We start from the raw sequence: 17,611 nt of genomic DNA on the forward strand, positions 1-17,611 counted from the left end.
TTTACTGCAAAAGAGGAATAGTAGTTTGCTTTGGCTCTTGGGAAAGATTTTATGGAACTTTTTGGGTTTTCCTTTCCCTATTTTTCCACCTCACTCCCCGTTCCTTTCCTTTTTTTTCTCCCATGGTAGAGGGAGAAGCAAGGTAATGGTAGTAGATAGAGGGAGATTATTTTGCCTTCTTACATGTAGATACTAATATTAAACATCTGAATATAGAAAATTAATATAAGAGAGCTGTTATCTATTGGGAAAATATTTTTATTCCTATTTAGTTTTGTTCTTCTCCACCTCTGCCCCCAGCCCCCGAGATGGAGTCTTGTTCTGTTGCCCAGGCTGGAGTTCAGTGGCACGATCTCTGCTCACTGCAACCTCCGCCTCCTAGGTTCAAGCAATTCTCCTGCCTCAGCCTCCTGAGTAGCTGGGATTACAGGCACCCACCACCACACCTGGCTAATTTTTTTTTATCATTTTTAGCGGAGACAGGGTTTCACCATATTGGCCAGGCTGGTCTCGAACTCCTGACCTCATGATATGTCCACCTCGGCCTCTCAAAGTAATGGGATTACAAGTGTGAGCCACCGTGCCCGGCCCCTATTCAGTTTTTTTCTATTGTTTGTCAGAATTAAATTTTCATGGCAAATATTCTTTATTAAGGTTTCTAGACTAGGAGAATTTCATGCTACATCATTTATATTTTATTTGTTAATCATCCCCTTCTCTGCTTTTTGTGTTGAAAACACATTTTAATCATCATTAGGTTATTAGCTGAACTTTCAATTAAAATTACTTGACACAATGTACCTGTATAAAAGTTGTCTATAGAAACACATTTTTTTCAAATTTGTCTTATTATTTCCACAGAAAGAACATGCTCTCTGAATAACTGTACAGTGGCCAAAAGAATTGGAAAAGGAAAAGATGCTACTGTCATCTTTGAGCATTTCAAGAAACCTGTAGATCCATTTATTCAAGAAAACTGTTTATGCAATGTACTAAATTCAGAGATAAATCCTTCCAACTCACATATTTCTAACTCCTATGGAAATGTACAAAATGGAAACATTTCTATACCTGAAACATACAATGGACAGGCAGAGCACAATTTAGCAGAAATTAGAGACACTTCTCAAGTACTTGCACATGATTCAGACCTTCCACTTATGCCCAGTGATGCCAAAGAAAGTGTTAATGGTGACCTTTTGTTAAATTGGACAAGTCTTAAAAATATTTTAAGTAGTCTTAATGCTGCTTTTCCTCTTCCCAACAATACTGGCTCAAGCACAGTTACTACTTCAAAATTCATCAAAGACCCAAGACTGATGAGGAGAGAAGAAAGTATGGGAGAAAAGAGTAATACTGCAGGCTTAAATGAGATTTTGCAGTTTGAGAAGAGTTTAGATAATGTTAATTCAGAAATAAAATCAACACCATCTAATTCTGCCTCCTCCTCAGAAGTTGTCCCTGGTGATTGTGCTGTTCTTACTAATTGTTTGGATGCCCCTTGCTTTAAAACTTGTGTTAATGATTCACAATCTTGGGCTCACAACACAGGCTCTGAGGACTATGACTGCGTACCTCCCAATAAAGTTACCATGGCCGGGCAATGTAAGGACCAAGGCAATTTTTCCTTCCCAATTTCTGTGTCAAATGTAGTGTCAGAGGTTGAGAACCAAAATCACAGTGAGGAGAAGGTTCAGAGAGCCCAACAGGAGTTGGGTAATGCTTATAAAAAAGAGTATAATAGTCGTATTTCTCAGGAATCGCAGTCTTCTGATTTAAAAACCATTTATCAGACTGGTCACCAAATGTCTACAATTTTTCCACTCAAAAAGAAAGTAAGCATTGATGAATACCTTCAAAATACTGGAAAGATGAAAAACTTCACTGACCTGAAGGACAATTCCAAACATGAAGAAAAGCAAACTTCGTGGAAAGAAATTGATAATGATTTCACTAATGAAACAAAAATCAGTCCAATGGATAATTACATTGTTTTGCACCAAGAATACAAAGAGAGTGAGAGTCATAATTCTTTCGAGAAAAGCTGTGGTAAAATATTAATTACTCAAGAGTTAGAAATACCAAAATCTTCTACATCTACCATAAAGGATAAGGATGAACTAGATCATCTAGCATTGGAATGGCAAATTACTCCAAGTTTAGAGAGCCTGTCACAAAAGCATCCTCAGCACTCTGTGGAGTATGAGGATAACATTCACACAAGTTTAGCCATTTCTCAAAAGCTAATGGAACTGAAATTGGGGAAAATAAATGCAAATTGTGCTAGCATTATAACTGAAGCTTTCCCGAAACCAAAAGACATACCCGAGGCCAAAGAAATGCTCATTGATACAGTTATTTCCTCTTATAACATAGAAACAGCTCATGACAATTCAAATTGCAGCATAACTAGAAAACATATATGTGTCCACAGGAAAAATGAAAATGAACCAGTGTCATTAGAGGACATTCAGAGAGACTATAAAGAATCTGCTTATGTTGAAGATAGGGGTCAGGATCACAGTCTGTTCTGTAACTCACAGTTAAACGATATATGCCTGAATGTTAATTTCAAAGAACAAAGAGATAATTATAAAGAAAGCCAAAATGAGGCTAAAGAGAATAATGCTTCATCTGTAGAAAACAACATAGAGAATATATATGGAGACAAAAAGCAGGATTCTCATACAAATGAAAATTTCAGCTATATAGATGAAAAGGAGGAGAAAAATTACAACAATATAGAAATTTTGAGTTCTGAAGAATTTTCTGCTACATTTAACTTGATTTGCAGAGAAAAATATGTGTCAGCAGCAACTGCATTATTAGAGAGTGAAGAAGATACCATTAGTGCCATGAAACAAAAAGATACTGAAAATACTGGAAGAAGTGTAGAGCATTTGGCTTCCACAGCGTTTCCCGAAATTGCAAGTTCTTCAGTGTGTGTAGCCTCAAATGCTGCAGTACAGATAGCTAGTGCTACTATGCCTGTATTAAGCATAAGTAATGACGAACACCAAATATACCAGTTTAAAGAAACTTGTTCTTCTGAAAGTCCAGATTTTGGTTTGTTAGTAAAACATAGGGTTTCCGATTGTGAAATTGATAAGGATAAAAATAAATCACAAGAATCTTTTCATCAATCAATAAATGAGAACTTAGTTCTTCAAAGCATTGAATTGGAAAGTGAAATTGAAATAGAATTAGAAGATTGTGATGATGCTTTTATATTTCAACAAGATACAAACAGCCATGAAAACATGCTTTGTGAGGAATTTGTGACCTCATATAAGGCTCTGAAGTCTCGTATCAGTTGGGAAGGTATATTAGCACTCGATAATGGGGAGATGGAAGTTTTGGAAAGCACCACAGGAAGGGAAAATAGTGATCAGCATTATTCTAAGGAAAGTAACTATTTTTATTCCTCTACACAAAGCAGTGAAACGGAGCTTCCCAGCCCAATTTTACTTCCAGATCTACAAATTAGAATTACTAATATATTTAGGCCAGGATTCAGCCCGACAGTTGACTCCCTTGCATTGAAAGATAATTTCTGCACACATGTAACTGAAGCCACAAAACCAGAAATAAATAAGGAAGATGGAGAAATTCTAGGATTTGACATTTATTCCCAGCCTTCTGGTGAAAATTCGGATTATCCATGTGAAGATAAAGTTGATAATATAAGGCAAGAATCAGGACCAATGAGTAAATCTGAAATCTCCCTTTCTTTTGACTTGAGTCATAATACAGATGTGAATCATAGGTCTAAAAATCAAAACAGTGAATCTTTGTCTAGTGAACCTTCTAATGTCACAACAGTAGATAATGGAAGCACATGTTTCTTTACAAAATCAAAAACTGACTATAATGATACCAAAAATAAAAAGGAGGTAGAATCAAGAATTAGCAAAAGGAAGCTACATACGTCTTCCAGGGATCAGAACATACATAAAGATTTAAGACAACATAAAATTTATGGGAGAAAGAGGAGGCTAACCAGTCAAGACTCATCTGAGTGTTTTTCTTCATTATCCCAAGGACGAATTAAAACATTTTCACAGTCAGAAAAGCACATTAAGAGTGTCCTAAATATCCTAAGTGGTGAAGCATCTTTATGCAAAAGCAAATGTCTTTCCAAAAAACTAGACAAAGCAGTTACTCACTTAAAAAAAGCTCATAGAAGAGTTCACACATCTTTGCAGCTTATAACTAAAGTAGGAGAAAAAAGAAAGGGCCCATTACCAAAATCATATGCAATAATATGCAATAATTTCTGGGAAAGTTGTGACCTTCAAGATTATAGTTCTGTGTCTCGAAGAAAATATTATTCTACTAAGCATTTTTTGTCAAAAAGAAAATATGACAAACGGAGAAAGAAAAGAGCTCCAAAAGCTGATATTTCTAAATCGTTAACCTATGTGTCAAAGCACAAGTCTTACAATACAAGTGGAGAGAAACAATGCCTTTCTAGGAAAAGTATGGCTAGCGGTGTCTCAAAAAGTCACCCCACTATTCACGTGGGAGAATTTCATAATCAGGAACATCCTGAATCACAGTTGCCTATATCTTCCACATCCCAAAGTACAAGTCAGTCAGTTTATTATAATAGCAGTGTAAGCAATCCAAGTTTATCAGAAGAACATCAGCCCTTTTCTGGAAAAACTGGATGTCTGTTTTCCCCAGATCACTCAGATGAGAAACTAATTGAAAAAGAAAATCAAATTGATACAAAGTTTTTATCTAGCACTAGTAAATATGAAAAGCTTGAAAAACATTCAGCAAATCATAATGTTAAAGATACAACTAAAGAAAACAGTTGTGAGGCTAATCAAGTAATAAATGAAAGTAATTCCATATCTTTAAGTTGCATAAAAGAAAATATAAATTATAGTACAGGCAACGATTATGATGCAACTTGCATAGGTTGCACAAAGGTGAAAACTGATGTACTTATTTCAGTGTTAGATTCAAATGTGAAGCACTTTTTAAATGATCTCTACCAACAAGAAAACCTTACTTTATCTGATTATAAAAGAAACCTGGAAGTAAAGTGGACAGCTCCTATCGAAAGATGCAAGCAAAGCATTATTACAGGAAACTTCCTTATGGACCCATTAAACCTAACTTTGATAGCAAGTAAAAAGTACAGTATTCCTCAGTTATCAGCCTCTGCAGTGACAGATAGTGAGGGAGAATCTTCAAAATCTTACTTGGATAAGCAGAGAATTCTTACTATAGATTCTTTTGCAGCATCCACTACTATACCATGCCGTGAGCAGAGCTGTAGAGGAAAAGAGCTTCTTAAGACGGAACAGTGCTCTTCAGGTAATTGCCTCCATACAGATGGGAATGAAACAAATGTCACTGAGAATTATGAGTTGGATATAGCATCAGTAACTGAAGAAAGTAGAAGTTATGGGGAAAATATAGTGAAATTATCTTCCAGTGATAGTTCTCTGCTTTTAAAAGATAATGTAAAAGGCTCCTCTTCAGAAACATGTATTGCGAAGAAAGACACTGAGGACAGAATAATGTGGAAAGTTAAACAAGTGGAAAAAGCAAAAGATTCTGTTTACAAAAGTAGCATGACTGAAGGATCAGCTGTTAATACTGAGTACAAAAATCAAAATAATCAGATCTCAGAAGAATCCTGCTTAAATGAGAAAATTATTAAAACTAATTTGATTGATTCCCATCTAAGCACTAAAAATAATACTACTGAGTCAGTCTCTTTGAAGAACACAGTTTCTAATCCGCTTAACAAAAGAGAGAAGGCGGAAATTAAAGTTACTAATGACTCGCAGTCTGACTTGACATTACATTCAGAAATAGCCTATATTTCCAAACCAGGGATTCTAGGAGTTAATCATACACCTATTTTACCTGCCCACTCTGAAACTTGTAAAGTCACTACTCTTCTGAAGAAACCTGCATCATACATGAGTGAACTTAAAGAAAAACATTGCTCAGCTAATCATACGGCCTTTATAGCTAATCTGTCTCAAATTTTGCAGAGGGCAGATGAAGCATCATCTTTGCAGATTCTACAGGAAGAAACTAAGGTTTGTCTAAATATTCTCCCTTTATTTGTGGAAGCTTTTGAAAGAAAACAAGAATGTTCAGTTGAACAAATCCTGATTTCAAGAGAACTGTTGGTAGACCAAAACCTATGGAATAATTGCAAACACACATTAAAACCATCTGCTGTTGACACTTTGGTAGAACTTCAAATGATGATGGAAACAATTCAATTCATTGAAAACAAAAAAAGGCGCTTAGAAGGTGAACCAACATTCCGAAGCTTGCTTTGGTATGATGAAACACTGTACGCTGAGCTTCTTGGAAAACCACGTGGATTTCAACAGCAGTCTAATTTCTATCCTGGTTTCCAAGGAAGATTAAAATATAATGCATTCTGTGAGTTACAGACTTACCATGATCAATTAGTTGAATTACTTGAAGAAACAAAAAGGGAAAAGAATTCATACTATGTATTCTTAAAGTACAAACGACAGGTTAATGAATGTGAAGCCATAATGGAGCATTGTTCTGATTGCTTTGACTTTTCTCTTTCTGTTCCATTTACTTGTGGAGTTAACTTTGGAGATAATTTAGAAGACCTGGAAATCTTAAGAAAAAGTACTTTAAAGTTGATCAGTGCATGTGAGGACTCTCCTAAAGTTCATTCGTATCCAGGAAAACAGGACCATCTGTGGATTATAATAGAAATGATATCCTCAAAGGTTAATTTTATTAAGAGCAACGAGGCGGTATGTATTAAAATATCTCTTTATGGTCTGGAACATATCTTTTTTGATGCTGCAAAAAATCTTGTTTGGAAAGAGAAAACACAATCCTTCAGCAAAAAATACTCACAAAAGGAGGACAAAGAAAGGCTACTCAGAGTGAATAAATGTGCTTTTTCTAAGTTGCAGAAGATATATGATACTTTGTCTAAGGATTTAAACAATGAGCCAATTTCCCCTGTTGGGCTTGAGGAGGATACTATAATTGCCTCCAGAAAATCAGATCATCCAATAAACAAAGCAACCATTGGCATAGAAAATTCTAAGTTTAGCAGTAGTTTGCTTACACACCCAGATATTTATTGTATTAGTGAGATATTGGATCAAGCTGAATTTGCAGACCTTAAAAAATTACAAGATCTCACCTTGAGATGTACAGATCACTTAGAAATTTTAAAAAAATACTTTCAAATGCTACAAGATGACAACATGGATAATATTTTTATCACAGAAGAAAATGTTTTAGACGTGGTGAAAAACCACAGCCATGAGGCTATACTTTTAAAGCCTGAAGCTATTGAAATGTATATTGAAATCGTCATGGTCTCAGAAACAATTCACTTTCTTAAAAACTCAATAGCAAAGAAACTAGACAAACAGAGGTTTCGAGGTATGCTTTGGTTTGATTTGTCACTTCTTCCTGAGCTGGTTCAGTGCCAAGAAAAAATGACTTCTTTTTCATTTCTTAAAGATAACTCAACAGATGTTTGCCTTTGGAAAGTGATAGAGAGTGCTATTTCCGAACTTAAGAAAGATCTGGATATTATCTACAAATATGATGAAGCTGTTAATCGCTCATATGCTATTCATTTGCTCTCAAGAGAACTTCAAGAACTTTCAGAAATAAAAAAGCTTCTGAAGAACTCCAAGTATTTTATTTCCACATATATTGACTTTGTGCCATATATAACATCCATAAATTACGGAAGCACCATGATGGAGTTAGAATACAACTACAATCAATTTTCTACACTGCTGAAGAATGTAATGTCTGCCCCTAGGAAAGATTTAGGAAAAATGGCCCATATTATGAAAGTCATGAAAACGATTGAACATATGAAGATTATATGTGCTAAAAATGCTGAACTAACTATTTCCTTTTTTCTATGCCACATGCTGTATAATGGAAGGAAGATTTTACAGCTGAAGAGAAAAGAAAAAATGAATATTCATGTTGTAAAACCTGGAGGAAATAACAATAAATTTGGTATTTCTATGATGGTGCCCCCAATATCAGAGTGCATAAACAAAAACATTTCAAATTCCTCTAAAAAACGACCTAGCACTGTAGACAAATGTGAAGACTCTCAGGAACAACAGAAAAATACTACTATTTCCAGTTGTAAAAAACTAAAGGTATGAATGATTTAAAACATAACTTTTATAAGTATTCTTTTTGAAAACAAGTCTACTCATAAGCAAACAAGTAGTCTGCAGAATTCTAAATGTTGAGAATGGTAAATTGTCTGGCAAAATGAATTTACTAACTATAATACTGATTTAAACAATTCATATTATCTATAAAATGATACATAAATTATATGTATAGGTGATACCTTGCAAATGTTTACTTCTTAAACATAAAATTAAATGTTTTAACTTAGAAAACATTTTTTGGAAGGACGTGAATTTTAAAAGCTTCTTAAGGGAGAGTTCAATATTGCGAACACTGAGTGAGTGACCAATATTTATTGAGTAGCTTTTCTGTATAGCAAGCCTATGCCCAGTGTAGTGAATATTCAAAAGTGGCTAACGAAGCCTGTCTTCTTGACCATTATCATCCGAATGGAGAAATAGGACAGATATTTTTTTCAAAAGATAATTATCAAGGAGTTAAAAGTCCTATATTAAATACATTTTAACAAATTGTCCAAAGCGTTTAATATGTACTTGGTACTGATTTATTTTATACAAAATCCCTTATGATGTATTTCCTATTATCTTACTTAAAGATAAGGAAACTGGGACATAGAGGAAATGACTATTGCAGGGTCACAGAGTTTAGTAAATGGGAGCACGCAGATCTAAACCAGGCAGTCTGGCCTCCAGAGCCCTTACTGACAGTTGTCTCAGCTCTGCTCTAAGAGGTTTCTCTTACAGCTGTTCAATACGTCTTAGTTCAGAAGTTTAAAAAAGAAACTTATATGCAGCTGGGTGCGATAGCTCACGCCTGTAATCCCAGCACTTTGGGAGGCCAAAGTGGGCGAACTGCTTGAGTCCAGGAGTTCAAGACCAGCCTGGGCAACATGGTGAGACCTCATCTCTACTAAAAATAACAAAAAGTTAGCCAGACGTGGTGGCATACACTTGTAGTCCCAGCTACTTGGGAGGTTGAAGTAGGATTGCTTGAGCACAGGGGCAGAGGTTGCAGTGAGCCAGGATTATACCACTGCACTCCAACCAGGGTGGACAGAGTAAGACTGTGTCAAAAACATTTTTTTATATCTATATATATAATAGTTTTAAATTAAGTCTGGAACAATTTAACTTAGTGGGTAAGAATAATCTATGGATGGAGAAGGTTTTTTCAGGTTATGGAATATCTTAAATTAGACCTAAGGAGTTTGACCTTCATTCTGTACACATTGAAGTGTGCTGTCATATGAAATTCGTTTTTCCAATGATTTAACAGATAGATTCTGAGTATATAAGTCATATACATCTTCTATAGAAGTATATATAGTAGTACGTAGTAGTACTGTATATAGTACTACTTATAGTAATAAGTCAGCCATGGCTTTGTAAAAGGTGTTAGAAAGGAAAATTTTTATTGACAGACATGACTTAAAGAATTGATGGGGCTTCACAACTGGTATACAAGAAAGGACATAAAAGAGGGAGCATTCATAAATGGACTTCAAGATTAGTTTTAAGGGTCAGGTGTGGTGGCTCTTGCCTGTAATCCCAGTACTTTGGGAGGCTGAGGCAGGTGGATCACCTGAGGTCAGGAGTTCGAGACTAGCCTGGCCAACATGGTGAAACCCCATCTCTACTAAAAATACAAACATCATCTGGGTGTGGTGGTGGGCACCTTTAGTCCCAGCTACTTAGGAGTCTGAGGCAGGAGTATCGCTTGCACCTGGTAGGCGGAGGTTGTAGTGAGCCAAGGTCATGCCACTGCACTTCAACCTGGGTGACAGAGTGAGACTGTCTCAAAAAAAAAAAAAATGTGAAGGTAAGAAGAATGTTGCAAATTTCTTTTTTTAAAAGTTACTCCAAACATATGTGAAATATGGGAAGTCTAGGAGAGTCACTACTTTCTGCAGGGAAGGGATAATTAATGAGTTTAACTTTAGATGATGGTCGAACAAACAATTACAAATATCTAATATTGAAATAATTACTTTTATTACAGTTTGTCATCACTAATGAAGATTTTCTTTGTATCTTTTAAACACAGGTAGACATGAAAGGTGTCACAAAAATCAACAGAGAAAATGCAACATTCAAGCATCCAAGGTAGGAGTTCCTATCAGCCCTATGTGGAAAAAAAAAATTGAACAAAATTGGGCAATTTTGTTCAATTAGAATAACAATTAGAATAACACAATTAGAATAAACACAATTATTTATATAATGTCATTGGATCATACATGTAACTTAGGGGATGAGAATAAGCTAAGGAAAAAGAAATTTGTTTGAAATTATACATTCTTAAATTCAGCTTAAGGAATTTGAACTTCATTCTGCAAATATTAAAGGCTAAAGTCATGTGAAATGTGCTTTTTCAGTGATTTAAAGGTTAAGAATATTCTGAGAATAGTTAGAAGTCAGCCAAGGGTTAGAAAAGGGTGATTGTTTCAGAGAATGAGAAAGAAAAATTTGTATATTTATAAGATACGATACAATACTTAAAGAATTGATGGGGCTTATAAGTGGTTTACCAAAAAAGGACTTTTAAAACCAAAAAGGGACTTTTAAAAATAGGACAAGTGATAAGATTACTTTTTTTTTAACTCATGCATTTTGAAGAACAGCAAATTTCAAAACTGGCATTTTAATGAGAACCTACATAGTCATCAATTCCCATAATATACTTTGAGTTCTCAGAAAGTATACTTTTTATTTTATCGCATTTCTGGTGATGTTTCAGTGGGGCTGAATTCAGTGAAATATAGGGCTTTTAGTTTGTTGAGTGGGATATGTGAATTCCAGGCCAAAGATGAATTTCTCTTGACTACAGAAAAATAGTACTACTTTTCCCTTCTCAACATAGTATTTCCTCATATAATTTAAGAATTTCATAAAGCACCAAAAAATATAATTACTGGCTGGGTGTGATGGCTCACGCCTGTAATCCCTGCACTTTGGGAGGCCAAGGCAGGTGGATCGCCTGAGGTCAGGAGATTGAGACCAGCCTGACCAACATGGTGAAACCCCATCTCTACTAAAAAATACAGAAGCTAGCTGGGCGTAGTGACAGGTGCCTGTAATCCCAGCTACTTGGGAGCCTGAGGCAGGAGAATCACTTGAACTCAGGAGGCAGAGGTTGCAGTGAGCTGAGATGGTGCCACTGCACTCCAGCCTGGGTGATAGAGTGAGACTCTGTGTCAAAAAAAAATTATATATATATGTATATATATGTATGTATGTATATGTATATATGTGTATATATGTATATATTTATACACACATATATATGTATGTGTGTGTGTACGTGTGTGTGTGTGTGTGTGTATATATATATATAAAATTACCTCAGGGACCTGTATTAACTGTCTGGCTCTAGACAATTCCCATATGGATGCTTCTCTCAGCTGCTTGAGACTGTCTGAATTTAGCTAATAATTTCAAGGCTATTAAGTTGGCAAGAAATTTTGGAGGTCTGCTTTTCCTATTCTCAAAGATGAACAGACAAAAACATATTAGTCTGTTCTAACAGAGAGGGAAGAAATCTTTGGTGGGAAGGCAGGGGTTACAGCTGGTAGTTTACCAGTTACTTATAGCTATTTACAAGTAATGAAGATCATCAGCAGGCTGGAGGCGTATGAATTAAAAAACTACACTGCACAGTTGACTAGTGATAGTTTTCTACTTTTAAAAGCCTCCATTAGAAAATGTCTAAAGCACAAAATAGTTTATTACAATATTGGAAATACATTTAAAATGTAGAGCATATCATCTTCAGTAGGAAAAGTATCTAAATCCAAACCACGACAGTCGAACTAGGAAAATGTTACTTGTATAGTGCCAATAGAATGGGAAAACATAAATAAGAACTCTTCTCCTGGATAACAATTTCAAATATATATTTCCATTAGAATTTTGTGACACTATATATTTAAAGTCATTTTTATGTATGTGTTGCACCTAATAGGACTACAGGATCTCATCCCCAAAGTGAAAACAAAATAGTGTCAAGTTCATCTAACAATCTGAAAAGAAATCATTTAACGTCAAAAAAGGTTGAAATGCAAAGATCACTACCTGGCTCACTTTTACCCTTAGAGAACCCAAAAGACACTTGCACATCAAAGTCAGAAAGCAAAATAGACTTAACTGTTTCATCTGATGCGCCAGACCACTTCACTGGAAAACAGGAAAATTTAAATAGCATGAGGAAAAGAAATGTGAACTTTAGTGCTGTGGAAACAAAAAGTGATGAGAAAGATTGTGCTGCTTTTGCAATTTGTGACCAAAAAAGTACACATGGCACATTTTCCCCAGGCCATGAGATACTTTTGCAGAAATGTCTTAAAAATTCCCCAGATCCCTCCCAAAACTCCTGCCTTTCTGATATAAACCCAGAAACTGATGTTTCTCTTGTGCCTGATGCATCGGTGCTCTCAAAGCCAATTTTCTGTCTTGTGAAAGATATCCATACTGATCTAGAAATGAATGACACAGTCTTCGAACTTCAAGATGATGATACAGTAAATTCATCTATTAAAAATTCCTCATGCATGACTTCTCCAGAACCCATTTGTATCCAGAACAAAATTCCTGCTCTGCAGATCAACAAACTAGAGCCTGCAGAAACTGAGTCAGAGGACAAATACATGAAGAATACATTGAATCCCAATACTGTGCATACTTTTGGAGCATCTGGACATATAACCCTTAATGTGAATCAAGGAGCAGAGTACTCTCTTTCTGAACAACAGAATGACAAAACTTCAAAAGTCTTAATGCAGAATGCTGCCACATATTGGAATGAACTTCCACAGTCTGCATGTACCCCAACATATAATTCTTCTGAGCATTTATTTGGAACTTCATATCCATACTCTGCTTGGTGTGTTTATCATTATAGCAGCAGCAATGGCAATGGCATTACCCAGACATACCAAGGGATAACATCATATGAACTACAGTCACCTCCTTCTGGGCTGTTGACCACAGTTGCAAGTGGTCAGGGTGCACAGTGTGCCCAGGGCGCACATTCTAATCTTCTGTACTCTCAATATTTTACTTATTTTGCTGGGGAGCCACAAGCAAATGGCTTTGTGCCAGTGAATGGGTATTTTCAATCTCATATACCTGCTTATAATTTTCAGCAGCCAGTTTTTTCACAATATGCTTCTCATCAGCCATTACCACAAACTACATACCCTTACCTTCCTAATCGAGATGTGCCTCCAGAAGTTCCTTGGGTTTATGGTGAGTTTCACATTTTAATGCCTACTTTATTGAGTTGTTACTTTTAACTGTGTCCATTTATGTGAGTGGAATTCACAGTAAGTGATGAGTTAGAGGGAGAGAGAGCAGTCATTTTTCTGTACAGATTTGTAGAATTGCCCATAGGCTGGGCAAAGAGGGTGGAAATCTAGTTGTCAAAAATTCAAGCAAAAAAACTGTCAGTATCACTAATATATCCTTCATGTGTTCTTCAATAAAACCCAACTGTAGGGAATAGTTAAGTAACTTATAGTTAATCGATACAGTGAAATATGATGCAACCATTAAAGGGTTTTTATTGATGTGATTTTTTTAAACTATATCATGTAAACTTACCTACATAAATATGGAAATAGATAGAAATACTGAAATAAAATATACCAACATTTTAATTTGTCTATCTTCAGGTAAAAAAATTTGGGGTGTGTAGAGAATTTTTTCTTGCATTTTCTAGATTATCTACTATGAAACATACATGATTTTGATAGAAGAAAAACAGAGTAAACTAAAGCGGGAAAATAAATTTCAATTAGATAAAACAACCGTTCTCTTTCTTTCAGTTATCTAATACGGTATCTTGGTGTAAGTGAATAGAGTTAATTAAAATGTATTGGTAGAAGAACTTGATAGTTTGCTCTGTAACATAAAAATTTTTCTTTCTAAAATGCTCAATTCCACTTCTAAAATAGCATGATTAGAATATAGGTGTTTTAATGAAATTGAAATGTGCATTTATCAGAGTTAAAGCAAAATATAAAAACAATTATCCTGCAGAAAACATTACCCTAACAACCAAATATTCTGCCATTGAAGATAAAAGGTACTTTAAATAAAAAATAACCATCTTTTAATATCTTATACAGAGAAATGCAAGATAATTTTTTTAAGGCAGGGTCTCATTCTGTTGCCTGGGCTGGAGTCCAGCGGCACATTCATAACTTACTGAAACCTCAAACTCCTGGGCTCAAGCTGTCCTCCCATTTCAGCATCCCAAGTAGCTGCAACTACAGGCATGCATCACCATGTCCAGCTAATTATTTTTAATAATTTTTAATTTTTGGCCGGGCGCGGTGGCTCACGCCTGTAATCCCAGCACTTTGGGGGGCCAAGGCGGGCGGATCACAAGGTCAGGAGATCGAGACCACGGTGAAACCCCGTCTCTACTAAAAATACAAAAAATTAGCCGGGCGCGGTGGCGGGCGCCTGTAGTCCCAGCTACTCAGGAGGCTGAGGCAGGAGAATGGCGTAAACCCAGGAGGCGGAGCTTGCAGTGAGCCGAGATCGCGCCACTGCACTCCAGCCTGGGCGACAGAGCGAGACTCCGTCTCAAAAAACAAACAAACAAAAAAAAAAAAACAGAAAAATAATTTTTAATTTTTATTTTCATTTTTAATTTTTAGTAGAGGCTGAGCACCTGTAATCCCAGCACTTTGGGAGGTGGAGGTGGGCAGGTCACTTGAGGCAAAACATGGCAAAACCCTGTTCTCTACTGAAAATACAAAAATTAGCTGGGTAGCACACACCTGTAATCCCAGCTACTCAGGAAGCTGAGGCATGAGAATCACTTGAACCCGGGAGGCAGAGGTTGCAGTGAGCCAAGATCACACCACTGCGCTCCAGCCTGTGTGACAGAGGGAGACTCAGTCTCAAAATATATATATATATATTAGTAGAGATGAGGTCTTACTGTGTTGCCTAGGGTGGTCTCGGACTCCTGGCCTCAAGTGATCCTCCTGCCCATGGCTTCGAAAGTGTGGGATTAGAGGTGTGAGGCATCAGGCCCAGAGAATTTCTTTTAAAAAGTTTCTAAGCCCTGGATATTGTTACAAATTGGTATGTAGGAAAAAATTGAGGGGCCGTAGGCCATAGATCTGAATTGAGCAAGAAGCAGCCTGTTGACATAGTTCTGTTTCTAATTGAGAAATCTGATTACATCAGCACCTCTGCATTGGAGTTATATCACTGATTCACTATAACCTGTCGGATAAAATTCAAATACTTTAGCCTGGAATGCAGAGCTACACAGTCCTCTATATCCAACCTAATCTCCCACCACTTCCACCTCTGCATTCAAGCCACGTTGAACAACTTAACGTTCTCCCACAGGACCATAGGACAATCTCTGTCATACTTCTGTAGTACTTTTTGTGTGCTTTTCTCACATAAGGGATGTGAGTATTAGGTGGTATTGTAATAATCTCTGTATCTTTCCCTTTCTTCCCTGCCTCAGTAAATGACTTTACACAGGGCTAGAACTTTTTCACCCAAGACAGAACATACGGAAAACGATAAAAAGACGGGGGAAAAGGCCGGACACGGTAGCTCACACCTGTAATCCCAGCACTCTGGGAGGCCAAGGCAGGCAGATCACTTGAGGTCAGGAGTTTGAGACTAGCCTGGACAACATGTCGAAACCCCGTCTTTACTAAAAATACAAAATTAGCCAGGTGTGGTGGCACATGCCTGTAATCTCAGCTACTTGGGAGGCTGAGGCAGCAGAATGGCTTGGACCTGGGAGGCGGAGGTTGCAGTGAGCTGAGATCACACCACTGTACTCCATTCTGGGCAACAGAGTGAAACTCTGTCTCAAAAAGAATAAATAAATAAAAGGGGAAAATGTAAAGAGGAACAAAGTCTATGACTCTGCTTTTTCCTTTTTTATTAATTTGATATCATTGCTGATGCTGTAATGATAAACACCAAGCATAGTAGATGGGACAAACCTATGAATTAAAGTGGACACTTTAATTTCTGAAATAGAAAATCTTGATTGTAATTGTTTCAGAAAGGTTCTCATAGTTTGGGCTTTCTTTTGTTCTTAATAGTTCAGCTATTTGTGATATTTAAAAAGATAGCTTTGGAATCAAGTCCAGCTATGACTCTCAATCCTGTTTTGTTACCTCCTTGGTTATATTAGTCCAATTAAAATAAAAGAAAAAGAAATAGTCATTTACTTATATCCAAAAGTCACTCTAAAAAAAATTAAGGAGGTAGTTGCAATGTTATAATCACATCTTTGAGTTATCATGATTGTAAATATTCCACAGAAATCACCTCTCCCACTTACAGGAACTGCATTCCTAAAAATGTGAAAATCTCTTGGACCCATTTGTCGCTATATTGTTTGTGGTGCTTGTATTCAACACCAGAAAATGGAACTAAAGGACAGTGCTCGAGTGAGCCCTGTGTCCCAGTCACATTTTGTCCTTTATTACATTTAATTTCACAGCATACCTTAGAGAGATGCAGAGATGCTATTCTTCTACAGATGGGGAAACCACTCCTCAGAGAGCCTTAAATAACTTTCATAGGATCTGATGATCCTATGGCTACTTAAGGGCAGATAAGCACTTTGATCTCTTTAGCTGTAATTTAAACTCAGGTTCTTTCCACTATACTATCATGTACCATTAGTCTAAATTATTTGTTTATTTAAATCTTTGTGGTGTTTTGTCTTCCAGCTCCATGGCACCAAGAATCCTTTCATCCACAACACTGAAAATAGTCTTCTGTCTATTGAAATAAAGAAGACATAACAAGTTTTTCCAAATTTTTTTTACTTATATATTTTTTAACATTTAACGATTTTTAATGTGTGTAAATGTGGTAGGAAATATAAATCATATGGTCCTTTGTAAAATATACAAATAATCTTAACACCTATCACACAGGACATCAATTTCTAACTTCTGATATACCAGAATTATTTCCATGCAATTTATAAGGGGAGGGTAATATGATCAAGGTTAAGCAATAGTGGTAAAATCTTTAAAACTAGATTCTTGCTTCTGATATGTTTCAATACATTGTTGATGGCATTATGCCATTTGAGCAGAAAGCAGGATTTTTTTTCATTAGTCATCAAACCAAGAATTTTATAATGCTTGACACTTTATTATATAATTTACAATTCTATGCCAGATATGGCAAATTCCTTCAATTTCAATATTTTATAGTTTCTACTTGTAAAATATTTTTAATAAGAAAAATTGGGTTGCATACTCTCAGTGTTTCCTTGAGGAGAGATTTTTAAAATTTTTATGTTGGAAGCAATTGTAGTTAATTATATTTCGATGCTGTTTTCTACAAGAGCCATTTCCAGAAGATTATTTTGTTTTGGGATTTCACAATTTAAATAGTTTTTTAATGACTTTTTAGCAAATAATAGAGAATAATGTTTATGC

At 35.9% G+C, this 17,611-nt stretch overlaps 1 protein-coding gene across 6 annotated transcripts in view; it reads left to right on the forward strand.

Annotated features, from left to right (window-relative positions):
- The window catches only part of LOC105481958 (testis expressed 15, meiosis and synapsis associated), an 86,593-nt gene extending 69,627 nt beyond the window's left edge, over positions 1–16,966 (forward strand). For all 6 annotated transcript variants that reach the window (XM_011741753.3, XM_011741751.3, XM_011741755.3 and 3 more), the window contains 4 exons: positions 862–8,165; positions 10,210–10,268; positions 12,127–13,409; positions 16,889–16,966. In XM_011741753.3, the coding sequence (XP_011740055.2) occupies positions 862–8,165; positions 10,210–10,268; positions 12,127–13,409; positions 16,889–16,926 (8,684 nt within the window). In that variant the 3' untranslated portion in view covers positions 16,927–16,966. The remainder of the gene's footprint in view (positions 1–861; positions 8,166–10,209; positions 10,269–12,126; positions 13,410–16,888) is intronic.
- Positions 16,967–17,611: the final 645 nt, after the last annotated feature.

The sequence above is a fragment of the Macaca nemestrina genome, chromosome 8 (assembly GCF_043159975.1).
Source record: "Macaca nemestrina isolate mMacNem1 chromosome 8, mMacNem.hap1, whole genome shotgun sequence".
NCBI classification, from domain to species: domain Eukaryota; kingdom Metazoa; phylum Chordata; class Mammalia; order Primates; family Cercopithecidae; genus Macaca; species Macaca nemestrina.